Source organism: Archocentrus centrarchus, chromosome 3 (assembly GCF_007364275.1).
Source record: "Archocentrus centrarchus isolate MPI-CPG fArcCen1 chromosome 3, fArcCen1, whole genome shotgun sequence".
NCBI classification, from domain to species: Eukaryota; Metazoa; Chordata; class Actinopteri; order Cichliformes; family Cichlidae; genus Archocentrus; species Archocentrus centrarchus.
This window is the reverse complement of record NC_044348.1, coordinates 8924777-8945253: the sequence shown is the minus strand read 5'-3', so window position 1 is coordinate 8945253 and position 20477 is coordinate 8924777. Positions and strand designations below refer to the sequence as shown.

At 40.4% G+C, this 20477-nt stretch overlaps 1 protein-coding gene across 1 annotated transcript; it reads left to right on the top strand.

Annotated features, from left to right (window-relative positions):
* The first annotated feature begins 9343 nt into the window (after window positions 1–9343).
* grpr (gastrin-releasing peptide receptor) lies at window positions 9344–13440 on the top strand. Its single transcript, XM_030726209.1, has 4 exons — window positions 9344–9714; window positions 11799–12150; window positions 12473–12586; window positions 13034–13440. The coding sequence occupies exons 1-4, from the start codon at window positions 9344–9346 to the stop codon at window positions 13310–13312; spliced, it is 1116 nt and encodes a 371-aa protein (XP_030582069.1). The 3' UTR covers window positions 13313–13440.
* The last annotated feature ends 7037 nt before the right edge of the window (window positions 13441–20477 follow it).

Here is a 20477-nt window from a genome sequence, read left to right as displayed (position 1 = left end):
AAAACGCCGTGGCACAGAGAACAGCAATCCGTTCTTCACTGGAACCATGGGGGCCAAGCGTGCCAGGCAGCTCTTGAGTTTCACCAGCTGTCCACCACGCTTGCCACGGTAACGGCGGCGCTTTCGTCGAGAGGACAAATCCAGTGCCCGGAAGAGGTGAGTTGGGACACTCAATAGGTGTGGGGGCAGAGTATCGTGTCCACCATAATCAATTACACCTAAACTTTTGGCTCGAAGTTGAATGTCCAGGAGGGATTGGCGATCATATACAAGCAGACACTCAGCGCACAATACCGAACATGAAAACAATAAAAACACAAAGTAACGAGAGGTCGACGGCCTGCCGAACACACTGGCGCCATCTTGGCTTACGAGCTTGTTACGTGTGTACTTCCAAGTACAGCCGGCCTGTTGTTGCGGGCCGGTAATAAGTCGAATTCATTTCCTGTGGGTGTTGGACTCGGTCAGGGCTGCCTTTTGTCACAGATTCTGTTCATAATTTTTATGGACAGAATTTCTAGGCGTATCCAGGTTGCGGAAGGCTTCTTCCTTGGTGGCCTCAGAGTCTAATCTCTGCTCTTTGCAGATAATGCGGTCCTGCTGGCTTCATCACGGGGTGGCCTCCAGCTCGCAGTGGAACAGTTCGCAGCCAAGTGTGAAGCGGCCGGCATGAGAATCAGCACCTCTAAGTCTGAGGCCATGGTCCTCAGCCGGAAAAGGGTGGAGTGCCCTCTCAGGCTCAGGAACGAGTTCTTGCCCCAAGTGGAGGAGTTCAAGTATCTCGGGGTCTTGTTCACGAGTGATGGGAGAAGGGAGCGGGAGATCGACAGATGGATCGGGGCTGCTTCTGCAGTGATGCGGACGTTGCACCGGTCTGTCGTGGTGAAGAGGGAACTTAGTATAAAAGCGAAGCTCTCGATTTACCGGTCGATCTACGTTCCTACCCTCCCCTATGGTCACGAGCTTTGGGTAGTGACCGAAAGAATAAGATCGCGAATACAAGCGGCAGAAATGAGTTTCCTTCAAAGGGTGGCTGGCCTCTCCCTTATGCTACTTTCCCACCGCCGAGGTTCCGGAGCCGGAGCAAGTTCCTGTGCCGATCCCAATGAAACGGTGAAACGCTTAAGAACGGGCCCGCGTTCCCACCGCGTTTCTGTGAACTGCTCCTTTATGTATGAGTGTGGGCGGGTCCTCGTCTGGACACGGAAGCCGAAGCGCACAAACGTGGGAGAACACGCTCCCCTTTCCTGTGCTGCAAATACGTTTTAGGGTCCAAACCAAACTACTGCAGCATCTGTGTGCAGCACAGAGGGAAACACAGACAGCGATTAGAGCAAGACGACAAGTACGCACTTTGTGTCCTTTTATCTGTGATATGAACTGATACAAAGCAGCAATTTCAGCCTTAGAGCCCAACCTAATTCACAGCCGTGAACATCGCTGCGCTTTTCTCATGTAATACACATGAAATATGGTAGAAAACTTGATGTTGAGACGGCAGAGTCACGCCCCTCTGCCGCCTTCGGCACGGGTTCCTGGTTTCAGACCAGCTAGTTTGCGGGGGCCGGAATTGAGCCTGTTTTTCGGCCGAGCACCGAGTGTTTCAGCGGTGGAAAACCCGCCTAACGGTTCAATTCACGGCTCCGGAACCCTGTTGGTGGGAAAGAGGCTTTAGAGATAAGGTGAGGAGTGCGGCCATCCGGGAGGGGCTCAGAGTAGAGCCGCTGCTCCTCCACATCAAAAGGAGCCAGTTGAGGTGGCTCGGGCATCTGATTAGGATGCCTCCTGGCCGCCTCTTGGGTGAGGTGTTCCGGACATGTCCCACCAGGAGGAGGCCCCGTGGTAGACCCAGGACACGCTGGAGAGATTATATCTGTCGGCTGGCCTGGGAACGCCTTGGGGTCCCTCCGGATGAGCTGGAGGAGGTGGCTGGGGAGAGGGAAGCCTGGGCTTCTCTGCTTAGGATCCTGCCCCCGTGACCCGGTGTTACACCAAATTCTGCAACCCATCATATTCTGCGACCACAGGGGGCGATAGCGTACATCCCTCGGCATGTACGTGCTGAATACCAGCGAGAAGGACACTATTTACGTAAACTGCGTAAGCACCAAAACAGGAGATTGTAAACCTTACGGAATATTATTTCGTTCGCATTGACGAAGGAAATGCGTTTTTTTTATTTGACATTGAACACAGCTGGACGGACCGTTGCATTGAATGCTTTTATTCTATCATTTGAAATACAACAAAAAAGTGCTTGGAAACATTTATTTATCGTTTACCAATTTATTGAAGGATGGGTAGTAGTGGGTTTATGTATTTAAATAAAATGAGTTTCAGTCAGCAGTGATGCACAGAAAGCCTGCACAGCTGACAAACACTGACAAATCTAACTGATTCAAACAGCAGGATAGCTAAAATCAAATCATAAAACTGAAACACAGCTGAGGAAGTAGAGCAGATGAAAGTGTATTTCTGTATTTAACTGATGTGTAACATTGCGTGACTGATTTTAATAATTGTCATCTGTGTGTGGTAAAAGTGTGGGTACTGCTACCACTTCCTCTTGATGAGGAGAACATTTTTTGACTTTGTAAAGAAGCAACAACAATTAGCCCTCAGCATGTTAAAACTGATTTTTGTCGCTCTGCTAAGCACAATGAAGCATGTATTTAACTTTCAAAAAGCCATAAGTGTATCTGCATCAGTGTCTTTATGTGGCATCACTCACTGGGTGGTTCTGATTATGAAAAACTGTGTCTGAGTACAGTCAGTGTTGCAGGCTTAAAGGTTTTATTATATCACCCATTGTCTGTCAGGTTTCCAATGCCTTTTGTGAAACCTGCAGACTGACTTCCTGTAAATACTGCAGAATTATCATAAAGTTCAATATGGCAATTTACTGCTTTTACCTCAGGAAGCTGTGGTAAAAACTGAGCTGTGTACACACTGAACGTCTGTAGGAGCATCACACAATTGTTTGCTTCATATTTTTATGAAAATTTATGCTTCAGGAATAACCTTTTCCTTATGAAATGCTTTGCACCAGGCCAGAAAAATGTTTTTGAAGTATGGAAAAAAAATGAAAAGACGGGTTGTTGTTTGCTTAAGTTTTTGAGTGGAAACCAGAGCATCCTCTCGTCTCTGAGCCCTAATCCCATTTTCCTTGTTCTAGTTTTCTTATCTCACCTCCACATAATGGCTTCAGACCTCACCACCATTGTTTGCCATCTAACACAATTAAAGCATGTTAAATTAGCTGGGAGTTCTTGACAGACACAGAGACAAACAGGGATTAGATTAGATATGTTCTTTATCCGTGGCACACTGGGTTCTTCATCATTGTTCTTTCAGTGTTTGTACCTGTGAAATCTGTCTTGAATAAATGTTTCAGTGGATCAACAGTAATTGGTCTCTCACAGATCATCTTTCTACCTGACTGCCTCCATCTGTGGGCTCTCTTTTCTCTCTGATACCTGTGAAGTTCCATTATACTGTGACAGCTGAGAGTCCATTGAGACATCACTTTCTACAGGAACCCGCTGGGTACTTGTCAAATTTAAGGCTCCAGGCAATCAGGTAAATTCATCTAGTTAGTCATATTCTTCATATCCTCATATCCTTAACCCACTCTGATTGCTGCATCTCAACCACTTCTGGATCACACTAGTCATAGTTTAAAATAACTCACAGACCTTTTGCAGGGTTAAAGGACATAAGAACACAGTCTGCAGTGATAAAGGTAATCACCCCAAAGCCTCTCAGTAATACAGTTCATTGACGTTAATTTTAAGATTTAATCACAGGTGCAGTGCTAAGTCAGCCAGAGGGAAATAAGGTGTTGTGTTGGACGATGTTCTTTGTCTCAACTGGTGTGCTTTTAGTATTATCATTTTGAACACAGAGTCAATCTAATCATGCTTTCTGGCCTATCATAAGGATTTTTGGTGTTATGGGGGAGCATTTTCAGAGGGCACAGAATTCTCTAAAGGTTACATAATTTCTACTATTCCAAGAGATTTGGAGATTTTAGCAAGCAGAAATATATATATATATATATATATATATATATATATATATATATATATATATATATATATATATATATATATATATATATATATGGCTTGGGCAAGACACTTAAACCACATTGTCTAACTCTGGCTGCATGACCGCAGATGCTCGTCTCTTGATGAGTGATCTGGTCATTTCGTTGTGTGCCTTGTGCGCACAATGACAATAAGTTGAATCTAATCTAATCTAATATATAGGTATATAGGTCCCCACTTCAAATAGGTGAACCATGGCACGTGTAAGGAAATATCCTTGAAAAAATCTTTTATCCTGGGTGAGCATGCTCACACACTCATCTAAATGTTTTAAAAGCAAGGGATTTAAGCATCACAAACAATCCCCAAGGAATTGTGAAGAGCATTTAAATCTAGAATTGAATTTAAAATCATTCTACTCACAAAGTCTTGAATAATCAGGTCCCATCTTAACTAAAAGACCTCATCGTACTATATTATCCTAACAGAGCACTTCACTCCCAGACTTTTTTTTTTTTTAATCAAGGTTATAGTTGGGGATGGATTAGGTGTCCTTAACGACTTCTCTGCTCACCTCTTTTCATTCCCCAAGTGTTTATAAACCACTACAACATGACATAAAATTTTTGTCTTCTCTCTTCCATAGTGTGTGTTTTTCCCTATCTCTCTGTGCTGTCCTTTTTCTTTACTCTTTCTCTTTCTCTCTCCCCCCTCCCCAATCAGTTGCAGCAGATGACTGCCCCTCCCTGAACCTGGTTCTGCTGGAGGTCCTGTTATAAGGGAGTTTTTTTTCTTCCCACCATTACAATGTACTTGTCTATATGGGGTCGCTAGATTGTTGGGGTTTTCTCCAATACTGTAGGGTCTTTACCTTATAGTATACAGCATCTTGAGGTAACTGTTGTTGTGAACTTGAAGGATATAATTTAACCTAAATTGAAATGAAAAAATGTTGATGGCACATTGATGCTGTCACATTGCCTCCCTCTCATTAGTATCACCGGTGGCCCAATAACCAATGAGTCACCTCAGTATAACAACCTCCGGTCTTTAATTTTCCAAAATCTACAAAATCCATAAAAGAGAACATGTAGGCCTAATTCACTGATGGAACCTGGCAAGATGTAAATCATTTCCATAAAATATCATACAACAGAACAGAGAAAATAATGATAAATATTGCACTGATAGGTCCATCTCAAATAAGCATGTAAATGGAAACTACATTTACCTGAAACGTGCATCTCTCTTCAATAACTGTTAACAGGGCACCACCTGGTGGCACTAACAGGATATGGCAAGTAATTGCTGATGGCTCACCCGAATTAACAGGATGGATGGATGGATGGATGATTTAGACTCCAGTATTCTTCATTAGCCGTGCATGACAGGTCATAGAAAAAAAGAAAAGAAAAGAAAATTGTTTGGGGGGGTAGGGGAGTGATTTGCATTCTTCCTCACCTTAAACCTGGTCACAGTAACAAGAAAAATCACAATTTATACAAATGTATATAAATGAACAATGAAACAGTATAAGCAGGTTATGGGGTTATGGGGCTTTTCCTGGAGCAAAACTGTGGATTCGTATCTCAAACCACAAGTGTGCATTTATTTACACGTTTACAAATCTGATTGCACACATGCAGATAAGCATACACACTTGTGAATTGAGACACAGACACGCAAATAGTTTTGTTACAGTAATAGCCACATATAGCTCAAAACACACATTCCAACTGAAGAACATCCCCACTTTGTGTTGCCAGTGACTGGTATTAATTCAGCTTTCCATTAGGTGGCATGTGATTACCGAAACATACATAGGAGGGTGGAGGCTCAGATCAGGTAACACTTAAAAAAAAAATACTGTCATCTGCCCTTGCTACCCCCTCAGCCTCCTGGCAGTAGGATCTTTAGGTGGCACGAATCCCCTGGAAGTAAAAGTTCAAGAACACATAATTACAGGTGTCAGTAGATCTTAATGGGGTGCACGTGAGCTTTAGTTACTTGCAAATGACTACGTAAGAACCAGGAATAAGAAATGCTAAAATCATAAGGACTGTAAACTAGTGATGAGAAAATGAAGCTTTTGTGAAGCACTGAACCACTTGAGCCAATTGTTTCGAAAATAGGTTCATTACTCGAAGCTTCAATTATAGCGCCCTCTCCTGGAAAAGTGCAACGCTTTCAATTACACACCTGCATGCACGCGCTCACACACCTCAATGATCTGAAGCATCTTTGCATTGTCTGAGGCACACACGTTATGACCAAATATCACGATATCAGGTTCTATTTACAAATAAAGAAGGATGAACGTGTGTGTTGTGTTATTGAGCAGAGTGCTGGGATAACATGGCATTAACTGGCTGTGCTTGTGTAACTACCGCTTTTGCGTTAATCTTGATACGACAACGTCCGTCATCACGTTGAAAGGACGAGCCAGCAAAGGTTGTCTTTAATTCATAACTCAGCAGTAACTGTTGGCCATCACAACGCTAAAACTGTGCAAGTATGAACCTGGATGACTGTCTCGCTCTCGCTCCTTCACTCGTAACCAGCGAATCACCTGAACCAGTCATGTGATTCATTCCAAGAACGGAGCACTTGCTGCTTCGGACGTCACGTGTCACGTGATTTTCGAAGCAGTGGTTCTCTGGGGGGTGTAAGCCCAGGGTTCGAAGCACGTATCGAAGCTTCGGTTTCACACGCTCATCGCTACTATAAACCACTGAGAGTACTGTCGCTTTCTGTGAGTGGCATTAGATGTTTAGCAGTTGCATCTATGGTGTGATTTTAAACATCCTAGGTCACATCATTCTCGAGTTAGCGTGTTCATAAAGATGAAAACTGGCCGCCCACGGGTGATGACAATTTCCTAACTGCATTTTTAGGCTGACTGGTGAAAATCTTCTCAAAATCAACTCAATAAAAAACTGCATGTGTTCAGTAGTAATTTCTAAAAGTAAGGCCTGGCTGGCCAAGACAGAAAGAGAGAAGATATAAATGCATTTCTGTGTGACAGGTTTCACGATGTGTATGTTTACCACATCATCTCATCTTACAGATATTGTACTGTTTGACTTTGTAAGGAAACAATCAGCCTTCTACATATTAAAACAACAGGTAAATAACCAAATATGCCACACTACTATGTACGATAAAGCATGAGTTTAACTTTCATATAGAGTCCTCTGATATAAGGCATCAGTGTCTTTATGTGGTTCTGAGCATGAAAAGCTGAATCTGAGTACAGTCAGTGTTGCGGGTTTAAAGGTTTTATCGTAAAAACCCAAATTTTTGTCCCATGACCGTCATGAAACCTGCAGACTGAATTCCTGTAAATACTGCAGAATTATGAGCAGTTTCACAAAGTTCACTATGACATTTTATGCTGTATCACATAATTGGCAGGGAGCTGTGGTAAAAGCTAACTGAGCTGTGTACTTCCCCTGTAAAATTACACACTGAATGTCTGTAAGAGAAGCACAACACTGATATTTACATGACATTTTAGACTTCATTAGTAACCTTTTCCAGGTTGAAATGATTAATGATTTTTCGTCTTTATAAAGTAATCAAACAATTATTTTTCACTCTTTCTGGGTTTATAAATCTGTGCTTTTTCTAACTGTTCACAGGTGTATCCTGTGTCATGCAGAGCATCCTCTCATCTCAGGGTTTCTTCCCTGGGCCCTAATCCCCCCCCCCTTGCTTTCCTTGTTTTCTTGGTTTTCTCATCTCACCTCCACATAATGGCTTCAGACCTCACCGCCATCGTTTGCCATCTAACACAATTAAAGCATGTTAAATTACCTGGGAGTTCTCGACAGACACAGAGACACACAGGGATTAGATTAGATATGTTCTTTTTCCATGGCACATCAGACCCTGCTGGGTTCTTGGTCATTGTTCTTTCAGTGTTTGTACCTGTGAAATCTGTCTTGAATAAATGTTTCAGTGGATCAACAGTAATTGGTCTCTCACAGATCATCTTTCTACCTGACTGCCTGCATCTGTTGGCTCTCTTTTCTCTCTGATACCTGTGAAGTTTCATTATACGGTGGCAGCTGAGAGTCTATTGAGATATCACTTTCTACAGGATCCTGCTGGGTACTTGCCAGATTTAAGGCTCCAGGCAATCAGGTAAAAATCACCCAGCCAATCTAATCTGTAAGTACACAACATCCACTAAAAGAAGGCTGTGTTGAAGAATAAAGGTGGAATAAATGTTGACTTTCAAGCTTGTTAGAATTGTACAAACTCTGTTTCCTCTGTACTCTATTTACATGGATGTTTGTATGTTTAAATAAATTACTGCACCGATTTCCATATTCCTGGGAACATATAGAGAAATCGGGGGGGGGGGGGGGGGGGGGGGGGGGTGAAGAGTAGATGGAACAGCTGAAGGGCCAGATGCATCTCTCAGCTCCTGTGTCAGGACTTTACTGGATTTTTCCTATTTTTTAAGAACATAACTTTCAGATACTGCTCATCTCCTGTAGGTAGTTTATTTTTTTGGCCTTAAACTTCATCTTTTTCCTCCCCTTTCCTCAATTTATCATTTTAAAGACACACTGCACGCCAGGCCATGATATGCCACATTTTCGGCTAATAGCTCTTTGAGAATCATCTTGTTGGTGCAAAAATAATATTTTATACCTGTTAAACTGTGTTATCTTTGGCAATCTTCTCAGATTTTCTCAGCTAAAGAAATGGGAAAACATTGGATTGATTCATAGATCAGAATTACATAGCTTGACAAAAAATCATTCCTCTGAAAAACACACACACACAAATATTTTGTTATTATATTTTATGTACTTTTTCTCTATATCTACTGGCCTATTTCATTGTGTGGATAATATACTCTCTCCATGGTAAATAAACACACACACGCACGGACACACACACACACACACGCACACACACACACACACACACACAAAAACTGTCATACTTAAAGTTAATGTATAAGATTATAAAACGTGTTTACAATTTTATCCACCATTAGAGAAAAGGGAAACTGTGAAATGATATTTTTTTTAGCCTTGTAAGCCCCCTTTGCACAATTTTCATCCTTTCTCTCTTAAACCCATACCCCAGGCACAGTTATTGATTTTTTTTTGGGGGGGGGGGGGGGGGACCTGCGCACATGATCAAAATATAATGATAAAGTTTACAGGAGTTGTTTTGCTTTTTGAAACCCCAAAGGATTTGTTTTCATATCTCTGAGTGTAAACATTCATCCCAAGGCATCTTCGGAGCAGTCAGTGGGTTACACGGTGGGAGAGATGCAGAATCAGTACCCAAACGCGTCGCCCAGCCTCATTTCTCCTCAAAGCCCGGCACAGACGATGTGGTACACCGGTGTGGCCATCGCTTCTGTTTACGGTGTAATCATTGTGTTGGGGCTAATCGGCAACATCACGCTCATCAAGACGTTTTGCTCTTCCAAATCCATCCGGAATGTGCCGAATCTCTTCATGTCGAGCCTTGCTCTCGGGGATGTTTTACTGCTGGTGACCTGCGCTCCGGTGGATGCCAGCCGCTACCTGTCAGAGGAGTGGCTGTTCGGCAGAGTGGGCTGTAAAGTCATCCCCTTCATCCAGCTCACCTCGGTTGGGGTTTCTGTGTTCACTCTCACAGCCCTCTCCGCTGACAGGTAGGTTTCTGTTGTTATTACCGACATACCTACGTTATAGTCAGGAAAACTTTAAGAAAGACCTATATGGAAGTGACTGTACGTCTTGTATTTAAAAAGTAGGCCGTACAGACTTTATGTCTAAGAAAATATTTACCTGTGTATGGATGCTCGGGAATAATGCACGACAGAGCTTCTATTCAGAGCTGTTACCATGTGTAAAACGATAAATACAGTCAATAGCTACATAATCAATAATTATTTACTGTAAATGTATTATTTCGAACTTAGTTGACTATTGTAATTGGCATAAATAAAAAAAAATTGCCGTCACAGCTTTACTAGATGGATTTGATGGATAACACCTGCAAACCTGTAATGTTTATGCATGCATGTGCGTCAGAACTTTTTAATACGAATATAGCCTGCTCTCACACAGTATAATGTTACCCTAAACATGGGAGGGAAAAAATACCTTGAACTCTGACAAGAAACACAAAAACTCCCCGTAGCCTATAAAAGGAGTGTTTCTTTAATGTTTGAATGGAAGCCATACACAGAACATTGTGTCCACATATTTCAGCTCTTCCTCTCTCTCTCTCTCTCTCTCTCTCACACACTCACTCACACACACACACACACACACACACACACACACACACACACACACACACACACACACACACACACACACACAAAAACTGTCATATGTATAAGATTATAAAACGTGTTTACAATTTTATCCACCATTAGAGAAAAGGGAAACTGTGAAATGATATATTTTTTTTAGCCTTGTAAGCCCCCTTTGCACAATTTTCACACACACACACACACACACCTTTCCCCATTAACCCCATATGGTCTGTAATTACCAAAAATATTGAGCATTACCTGACAACAGTCAGTGCTGGAGCAATATAAAAAACCACTCCTTTAGTAAAAGTAGCAACAGCACACTAAAAGTAGTGTCACTAAAAGTAAAACTGTATTGCTGCTAAATTGTACATAAAGTATCAAAAGTAAAAGTACTTATTCTGGTGAAAAATATTCCCTAACAGTGATGACTCAGTTTTAATTCTGCAGATTAAACATCATTGAACTAATTTTAAATACTTTCTATTCTGTTTACAGTAATGCATCAGACATTTGTAGTGTGGCAGTCCTTTTAGGATGAGGTATCTCTAAAATTCAGCTTTTAATGAGCTCAGAAAAAAGACATAAGCATATTAAATATATAAATAGCATGAAATCGCAGCTGAATTAAAACGTTTGAGCACTATGTGACACAATTAACTGTTAATACCTACAGGGGGATTAAAATATGTTTTTAAAAAAATGAAGGTGGCGTACTAGCAAAAGAGCTGACTTAACAAGTGACTTCTCAGAAAAGTGCTGGTGCAGCCTGCATCTGTTCAACCGTTCGTCTGTTTTATTAAACTGAACATGGTGGGATTTGGTGTCTCCTCACCATTTTCAAGGTTTTCCTTGATGATGTGTTAAAGGATTTTACATTTAAAGTTTCTTCACACTGCAATCTGAAGAGAAAGTTTAGCTGTTAAGATGATAAATCACAGAGTAATTTTCTGCACAATAACTGATTTCAGACCAGTGAAAGCAGAGCCAAAGCCTTGTCAGTCTCCAGTCAAAGACCAGAGGTTTATCCAAAAACGGGCATGCCCAAATAACCAGAAGAAAGCTGCTGATCGCTGAGTTTGCCCAGCTCCAGACTTTGTTAACGTGACACAGACATGGCTATGAAAATTAAAGAAGCTGTAGATGTCAACTGCTGAGAGTCAGGCTAGCATCCAGGAACACTAATCAACTGTGGCCAGAAGATGACCACAAGAGTGTACTGACTGGATGGAAACAGGCAATGGGAGATCCTTTTTGGGACCAAACACTGTTTGAGATGCAACGAGGTGGTAGGTTGTTTAGATTTCACTGGGCAAGCACTGCCTGCATTGCTTGCCCCCACAGAACACCACTGGTATAAAGGAACATCTTATCTGTGATATGTTTTATACATACATGCAACTCTTTCTCTCTCTCTCTCCCTCTTTCTCTCTACCTGTGGTTTTTAATTCACCTCTGTCTATATCGTTCAGGTACAGGGCCATTGTGAGACCCTTGGATGTCCAAACATCAACCTCCACTACCAGCATTGTCCTGTGGGCGGCTCTTATCTGGGTCTTGTCCCTGATCCTGGCCATACCTGAGGCTGTGTTCTCTGACCTCCACACCTTCAACATCACCTCCACTAATGAGAGCTTTGTCACCTGTGCTCCTTATCCCCATGGAGTTGAACTGCACCCTCAGATTCACTCAATGGCCTCCTTCCTCATTTTCTATGTCATCCCCCTTCTGGTCATATCTGTGTACTACAGTTTCATCGCTCAGAGCCTGATGAGGAGCACCTGTGACCTGCCGGTGGAAGGAAACGTTCATGCAAAACGACAGGCAAGTGTTAAAAGCGTAACTTACAAAGCTATAGATCAGTTTGCATTATTCTTATGACATGAGTCCCTGCTAGCAAAGCACATGAAACATATCATAATAATTGCTTTTGAAGCCTTCTGTATTCTGCCAGCAGTCAAAAAAATAAAAAAAGGCATGAAATAAAATCAAGAAGCAAAATTTTGGCATACTGGAAAAAGCTGACATTTACTTCCACATGTTTGTAGTCTTTTAAAATGTATCATGTAATTCACCTCTAGATGTCTGTAATGGCTCTCAAAATTTTAACTAATATTAAACTTTGTTTTTTATTTGTGATCAACAGGTTGAATCAAGAAAGCGCTTGGCCAAGACAGTGCTTGTGTTTGTAGGTCTGTTTGCAGTATGTTGGTTACCCAGTCACATCATATACTTATACCGCTCCTATCACTACTCCCAGGTAGGCAAAAATTCCTTTTTTTTTTTTTTTAAATAGTGTACACCAGTTCATTTCTTTCTGTCTCTTTGTGTACTGGGAGTCTGTATTTTTTTCCACATATGCAGTGTATTCTAGGACACATATGTGGAAGTTGTGATTATAATTTAATTAAATAATATACCTAATTCTGATCCAAAAAGTCTAAGTCAGCACTTCTTGTTTCTAAATATGCTATTTAAATAAAGTTGTTGTTTGGGGGCATTTGAGAACACTGTTGTTTGTGATGGCTCACATGAAGTAAATCTTTTTAAAAACAGGCAGTTCAGATGAAATTAGAGCTTCTGAAAGAATATCAGCGCAAAGAAATTCAGATTATTTTTATATATTTTGAGAGAGCATTCACACCTTTTTTAAAAATTTTAATTTCTTCCTATATCTCAAATCTCAACGCTCTGTCTTGCCTGCCAGGTGGACACCTCACTGGTACATTTCATGTGCAGTGTTGTAGCTCGTATCCTGGCCTTCACCAACTCCTGCCTGAACCCTTTTGCCCTCTATCTGCTGAGCAAGTCCTTCAAGAAGCAGTTCAACCAGCAGCTGTGTTGGTGTTGCCGTATCATCACCAAACACTCACAGAGCCCGATGCATTACAGTACACGTGTGACTTCTGTCCGCAGCTCAAATCACTCTGTGGCAAGTATGACCATCGTTAATGGCAGACAGCTCTGTCAGGAGGACTGTGTGTAAATGTGTGTGTGAAAGACAATTGTATAGCATGTACCGTATGTTTGTGCGTTCATTTTATTGTGACTTCAGTTCTCCACATGATATGATAAGACCAAATGGTGATGTCATTACATGCCTATTCAATCAATTAATCCTTTGTTGATGTCCTTGAGTCTTTTTTTCAGTTATAGTGTGTGTAAACTGCCTTATTGTGAGTGCATTTTAAAAAGTGTCTGTTCTGCTGTTCTTGATCATCTAAGAACATTACACAATTATATAAATGCACCGGACCAGTCAGTTACACAGTGCAGTTCAATTCAATTTAATTTATAAAGTGCCAATTAGGCTCAAGATGAAGCATTATGAAGAATTTAAAGGTAAAATCCAACAAAATAAAAAAATCTCAACAATCAGACAACAATCTATGGGCAAGTGCTTGGTGAAAGTACAGAACGGCATCAGCCAAGGTGGATTAGAACCCAGGACCTTCTTGCTATGAGGCAGCAGTGTTAACCACCGCCAACTTAAACTAATAATGCAACATTATCTTTTTGTTTTTGGGACACACAAATCATTCCTGCTGAAATGCTGACCATCATTTGCTGCAACCTTAACCCTCTGTGGACTTTACTGCTTTTATATTTTACTTTTTCAACATAGCAGGCAAGCCAGAGTTTCTTTTGTTCTTACTCGTTCTCCTTGTCACAAAGCCATGACATCAAAACAACATGACGGCTCAGTTGCAATGACAAATCATGTTAATTAATACAATGAATTAGGAACAACACCAGCACTGTGTGATTGGCTACATCTGATGCTTTTTTCTGCCCCCTTATTTCCCGAAGCTCAGTGCATATTTGATTTGGCACAAATTTTATGCTGGATGCCCTTCCTGATGCAACCCTCCCATTTATGCAAGCTTGAGACTGGCACTAGGAGTACACCAGCTTGTGACCCCCCTTGAGGCTGTGTTTGTGTCTCCTCCTGTTCTTGAACCAGAGCTTTTGCTTGTCAACCAAATGTTTTAAGCACTGTACCATGGAAAGGGGAATGAAACCCCCCCCAAAGCATTAACACATTAAACAGTATTTTATGCATTTGATATTATTTTCTTGAAAATATAAATAACACTAAATATTGCTATGTGATGTTCTGTGTGCACCCTGTTGCGTTTATATGTATAATAGCTGTAAAATATTGCAGAATATCAGCTCTGACAGCTCCGAAACTTACAGTGCAGTCATTGCCTTCAGAAATGTATTTTAAATGTTAGTTGTCCTCTGTAGAAAAGAGCTTTTGACTGAGCCTCAGTACATTTTGTGAGCAGTAAGAAGTGAATACAAATGCACATCTGGGGTATTTGGCCATGCAAGCCATAGCTATATTTTTGTTGTGTGTTTTTTCTCTTTACATGCATTTCTTGGGTGAATTAAAATGACAAAATGCTCAGTTTGACAGAACCTCCACCATGTTTTTCTTACAGTAAGATAAAAATATAAAACAAGGCCTGTTAGCCCTGTTGACTGTGGATACACCACATATTTTTTACACTGTGTGCTCACTGGACATGATTTTTTGGCACTGTCACATGTTAGATTTACCATCAGCATGTCACATCAAAATGTCCTAATTTGGTGTTTCACAGAGGGAGAGGATATGCCTGTAGCTGTAATAAGCGTGTGCATATTTCAGTCTGGATAGTGTTTGTTTAATTGTGGTTTGAGCACCTTGCCAGATTTCTGTCCTGCATGGTCTTAACCTCCTACTTAACACGGCATCTGTACAGTCAGGCTCGTTCTGTGAAGAGCCTGGAATGTAAATAGGATTAATTATTATCTTTAAAAGCTAAATAGTGGAAGAAACAAAATTAAGGCCAAGTCTGGATGCAAACTGCCTTCACGTTCTTCAGGATCACCTCAAAAGATCTTGGGATATATGTTGATGTATGTTTATGATTGTTGTCCTGCTAAAAGTTGATCACATAGCATGTTTCAGCACACAAAATGCTCCTGTTTGACTTACTTCTTCTGTAAGCAGTGAAATTATCAATAAATTCCAGTGTGTCTGCTCCATTTGCACCTGTAAACAGTGTTTCCAAAAGGTAACTAGACCACTGTGTTTGGCAGATAAGAAGGCATGGTTTGACTCATGAGCTCCATTTTTTAACTGTACTTTCCTCTCTTAGTGTTGTTTCTGTTGATTGTCGATGAGTAAATGCATATCTACATCCTGCAGAGAAATCATAATGAGCTGTGCAGTCATAAAAGGTTTTTAGGATTTTTCGTACCAAAAAAATCTTTTCTGTTCATTTTCTAGTTTTCCTGTGAACGATGGTCCTCATTAACAAACAGATGGGAGCAGTACTGGATGAGGTCTATTTATAAAGCTCTATTGCAGAAACTGTTTATTATCTCTGCTCTCTGGTTACATTTAATGGTTGACACAATTCGAATAACTAGGTACAAATTTTAATAGTGTGTACAGTAACAGTTCACTGAAATCTCAAACATCGACTCTTCCTCCTTTTCATGGTGAACCCGGAAAAACTGGGTTCATAAGCTCCAAACATCTGTTTGCAAATTTACACAATTGTCTTTGGCAGATCAACACCTTCTGATAGTCCTGTGATGAGAGATGCCTCGTTATCTGCACATACATACAGTACTGTGCAAAAGTCTTGAGCCATCCCTCATTTATTTATATTTTGCTTCCAATGAGCCAGACTTTCTTTTTCTTTTTTTTTAATTAGTCTTGCACAACAGTTCTCCAACTTTCTAATGGTTTTTAACAGTTTTTTTCTTTGGACATTGGCTGCTTTTTTCACTCAGTTTCAGTCCAGTTCTTGTAGCTGACTATTTTCAGATGATTTTGATTTTTGTTGAGTCACTTCACACTGACCTATGAATCATTCAAGCATAAAAAATGCACCTAACTCAAGGGATGAAGCAGTGTTGTACCTAAACATAACAGACAACTCAGCAAAGAACCAATTTTAAATTGTATATTTAGGCACTTTGTTACTAGCAGCCAGTTGCAAAAACATCTACGTTTTCCCATTTTTCTTTAGCTAAATCTATGAAAAATGCCAACAATTAGACAATGTGATGGGAATAAAATAGTATTTTTGCAACCATTTGATTTTCATAGAGCTATTAGCTGAAAAATTGACATAGCACAGTGTGCAGTGTGTCCTTAAACATTGTGAGGAAAGTGGATAAGTAGAGGACAAAAGAAGAAATGTCAGGCCTAACAACTATCTAGAGCAGATGAACAGTCTCTGAAAGTCATGTCCTTAAGGAATAGGGAAAAAAATCCAGCAAAGCCCTGACACAGGACCTGAGAGATGCATCTGGCCCTTCAGTTGATCCATCTACTGTACACTGAAGCCTCGTCAGAAATGGTCTCTGTGGAAAGGGTGGCTGTCAAGAAGCCATTCTTCAGGAAGAGAAATAGGGAGAAAAAGCTGAGGTATGACAAATTACACAGTGGCAGCAGGTCAGATGGAGGGATGAATCAAAATTTAAAATGTTTGGTTCAAATCATCAATATGTATGCAGGAGATCAAGACAGAGGTACAACAGTGAGTGTCTACAGCCACTGATAAAACATGGTGGAGGTTCTGTCATGTTTTGGGGCTGCAGTTCAGCCAAGAGTGCTGGAGATCTTGGCAAAATTGATGGAAATATGAACACATTTAGATCCACCATGCAAAACCATCTGGTGTCCGATTGTCAACAGCTTCATTTTTCAGCAAGACAATGATCCCAAACACACCGCATAAGCATACGTGGATAGGAAAACACACAGTGGAACACTATCAGTCATAGATTGACCTCCCCAGAGCTCGAACCTCAACATTACTGAAGCAGTGTGGGATCATCTTGACAGAGAACAGAACAAAAAGCAGCCAGCATCCAAAGAAGAGCTTTGAAAGTCCTTCAAGAAGCCTGGAGAGTTGTATGATTGCACATGTTTCAATAAATCACTGCACTTACTTCCCATTTTCGTAGCAAAATAAAACTAAATGAGGACAGGTTCATGATTTTGCACAGTACTCTATCAGAGACAATTCAGTCTCAAAATAAATGATACTGTTACTCTCAGTCAACGCAGAGCCGTTTTTCTTTGGCTGCTTAGAAAATGTTATATAAAGTTACATGTATGTAGAAATAGAGGTGGGATTCTTCCTTAAATGTGTGATTCTGCTATTGACACATATAAAGTTTTTTTTTGTTTGTTTTTTTTAGCAACATCAGTACATGAACAGAACCTGAAGAACACTCTGAGTTCTGCTGAACTCTTCACACTCTTCACTCACCTTCAAGGTCTGTGTTTGTATGGGTGTGACATGTGTTCACTGAGCAGTGTATTGATCTATGTGGCTGGCCACCTTGTTACACTTACGTGTTAGAAGGCAAGTGTCAGAGCTGTCAAAGGAATTCAAGACTCAAATGTCATCATGCTTCTTTTCTGAGTCCATGTCAATACCCCTCAATATGGAATGTGTTATTATAGATAAAATTCATAGTTGATGACTTCTCCTGTGTGTGCCACAGCAAGTTCCAGTTGTGTTTTGTAGCAATCATTTTCAATTTCCAGTTATTTTCTTCTCCGGAAACCTTAAAAATTTACAGAACGACACATAACTACTCTCTGAATTTAACAACTTTAAATCGAAATTTAACAACTTTAAGTCAGATAACTATCAGACACATTTTTGCCTTATCGTTTCCTGATAGTTTGTATTAAAATATGATTTGACCTTGAAAATATTCAAATTAGTCTCTGCTTACAGTACCTCCTTATTGTGTCTGACCCAATAAATTCATGAAAAAGTTAAAGCAATAATAATCATAATAAAAAAAAGAACCAATAATGTGATGCACTGACCGTCTGCAAGCAAAAAGTTTCACAGAGAAGAAGAAAAAAGACTTACTCTGTTCAACACTGTGCTGCACTGGAGTAAAATTACAGAAGATTTCCAGACACTTTAGCGTCCCACGCCATGCCTTTGAATGCTCCTGACAACAAAACTTAAGAGATTTGGTTATTTTTTGCCTTGGTTACCTTGGAGGCCTAAAAGAACCTGATGGTAACGTTTGTGACAATGTGTGAAAAGCTCACAAGTCTTTCAGATTGGCTGAATGATGTTGGCTGGTGACGTAGGTCTTTTCTTTTAATAGCTGAACTCCAGTAAATCCCAGTTTGATTATATAACAATCTTGGCACAAAAAGTATGGAAACTTGTGCTTGGTCAATTATTTCTTTGTTGTAACAATGCTTCTTGGCAATAAATCTTATATTGTTGGAAAGCCTGTTTATTTCCCTTAAATGGAGCCACATTTGTAAGGAAAATGCATTTGTGGGTTGAGCAGCAGAACTGAGTGTGTCAGCTGCTCCCATGAAAAACTTGCCAGATCTTCTCTGCCAGTGCCAAACAGCTTATTCTGGTATCAACTCTTGTTCGCTGTTGCTTATTGGATTGAATGATTGACATTGGAAGAAACTGGAACCTGAGCATGTGGAGAAACGTTATGTTCAGCTTCTGCCTGTGGCGGTCAAATTGTGGAGATAATGTGGAGAAGGTTATGCTGATTGCTGCACCTAAAGGGTGACAGCTTTTTGGTGGAGGCAGTGTGATGCAACCTCAGTGCACACAGCAGTGAAAAATAATGAACAGAAGTTCGTGTTCCTTAAAAATAAATGTTTACATCAATTGAAGATTTTCATGTTAACAGGAGCTTAGTGGATTTAATAGGAATTTTAAATTTGCATTATTAGAGAAAATGTGAATTCATGGATTTTTTTTATTCTTCTCAAACTTATACTTCTCAAAATAACTATTTCTAGTTATGTTTCTACTGCAAGTGAAAGACAGCGGTGAGAAAATAGTCATGGCTCAAACGCTGCAGCAAGGGGGAGACAAAACTCTTTGTAGCTTCATCTGCTGACCCCCTTAATTGTGAGGCAGGAGCAATGATGCAGGGTTTATGCTGCTGTCAGAGAAAGCACCTAAGTCAGAGCTTGTCATGTCAAAAGCACCTTTATGAATTTATCCCCCTGAACTGTGAGACACGATTCAAACATCGTGGCATTTTGCCTTTTTGTGATGGGTGCAAAAATCAATTATGATGCTGACTAAAAGATGCAGGAAACAAAACTGGTGTGCACGACTGAAAATCAATAAATTCATGTTTTGCACCACAAACATAACTGCAGTTACAGATGAGAATTTTTTTTTTTTCTGTTTTTTTCAATATCAAATACAAAATTTACGGAGATATTTGTTCAAATCTTGCACGCCAAGATTTGACTCACCAAAAAAAACCTCAAGTCAACAAAACAACTGCTGATACAAAACCTTTAAACATTTGTTTTATTGTCTTATAAGTATTGAACCAGTTTAGATCTAATGGTTTTTATGACAGTGATCAACAAGGGAAAAAAAGAATCTCAAAGGAGATTTATAAAAGTGATCTAAATTAATACAAATGTGAAATACACAGTAGCTTTAGTGCAGCTAAAATCACTCTCCCCAAATAAGCATTTAGTAGATGCAGCAGTTTCAGGCCTCTCTCACCTCATTCTTTGCAAAATTGATTAAGCTGTCAGTTTGCATTGGGGTTGAGAATGAACAATCTGTTTTCAAGTGCAGCTATTGAGCTGTTGTCTCAGCAGCCGTTCAAGGGCACAAAGATGGCTGTTTTAAAGTGATCCTTGTTAAGAAACAAGTTCCCCAAAATGAGAGGTTTTCTGTAAACGGCATCAGGTTGTCGTTCCAGAATCCTGCATGTCTTTTTTTTAAACTTATAGACAGTCGCACAGCATGCCAACAGTGCAAGATGGTCTAAGCAGTCTGTAGCTATATGAATATATTGCAGTGGTTTGCTTCCAATTCAGCTCCTCGTGGTTCATTCAAATAAGGTCTGTTCTAATCTTTTGTCCACAGCTCAGCTGTTTGACCTCCACATGGCTGAAATACATGTAAATGTAACAGGTGCCAGAGAAAGACTTGGAGGTCACCAAGTCAAAGAGACACCAGAAAGGCTTCAAGACCACCAACAGAATCCACACATCATCCACAGAGCAGAGCAGCTGGACTTGACCCTTCGCAATAGAAAAGGGGAGATCTAATCTTAAAATCATATGACCCACTGACCTCCACAAATCATGTCGCAACTCTCAC

What these genes read in the sequence shown, in the direction of transcription:
- grpr (XM_030726209.1), top strand. Translation starts at nt 9,344, where the DNA reads ATGCAGAATCAGTACCCAAACGCGTCGCCCAGCCTCATTTCTCCTCAA. An exon ending in ACGTTCATGCAAAACGACAG is followed by an intron (nt 12,151 to 12,472) that starts GCAAGTGTTAAA and finishes TGTGATCAACAG; the next exon opens with GTTGAATCAAGAAAGCGCTT. An exon ending in GCTCCTATCACTACTCCCAG is followed by an intron (nt 12,587 to 13,033) that starts GTAGGCAAAAAT and finishes CTTGCCTGCCAG; the next exon opens with GTGGACACCTCACTGGTACA.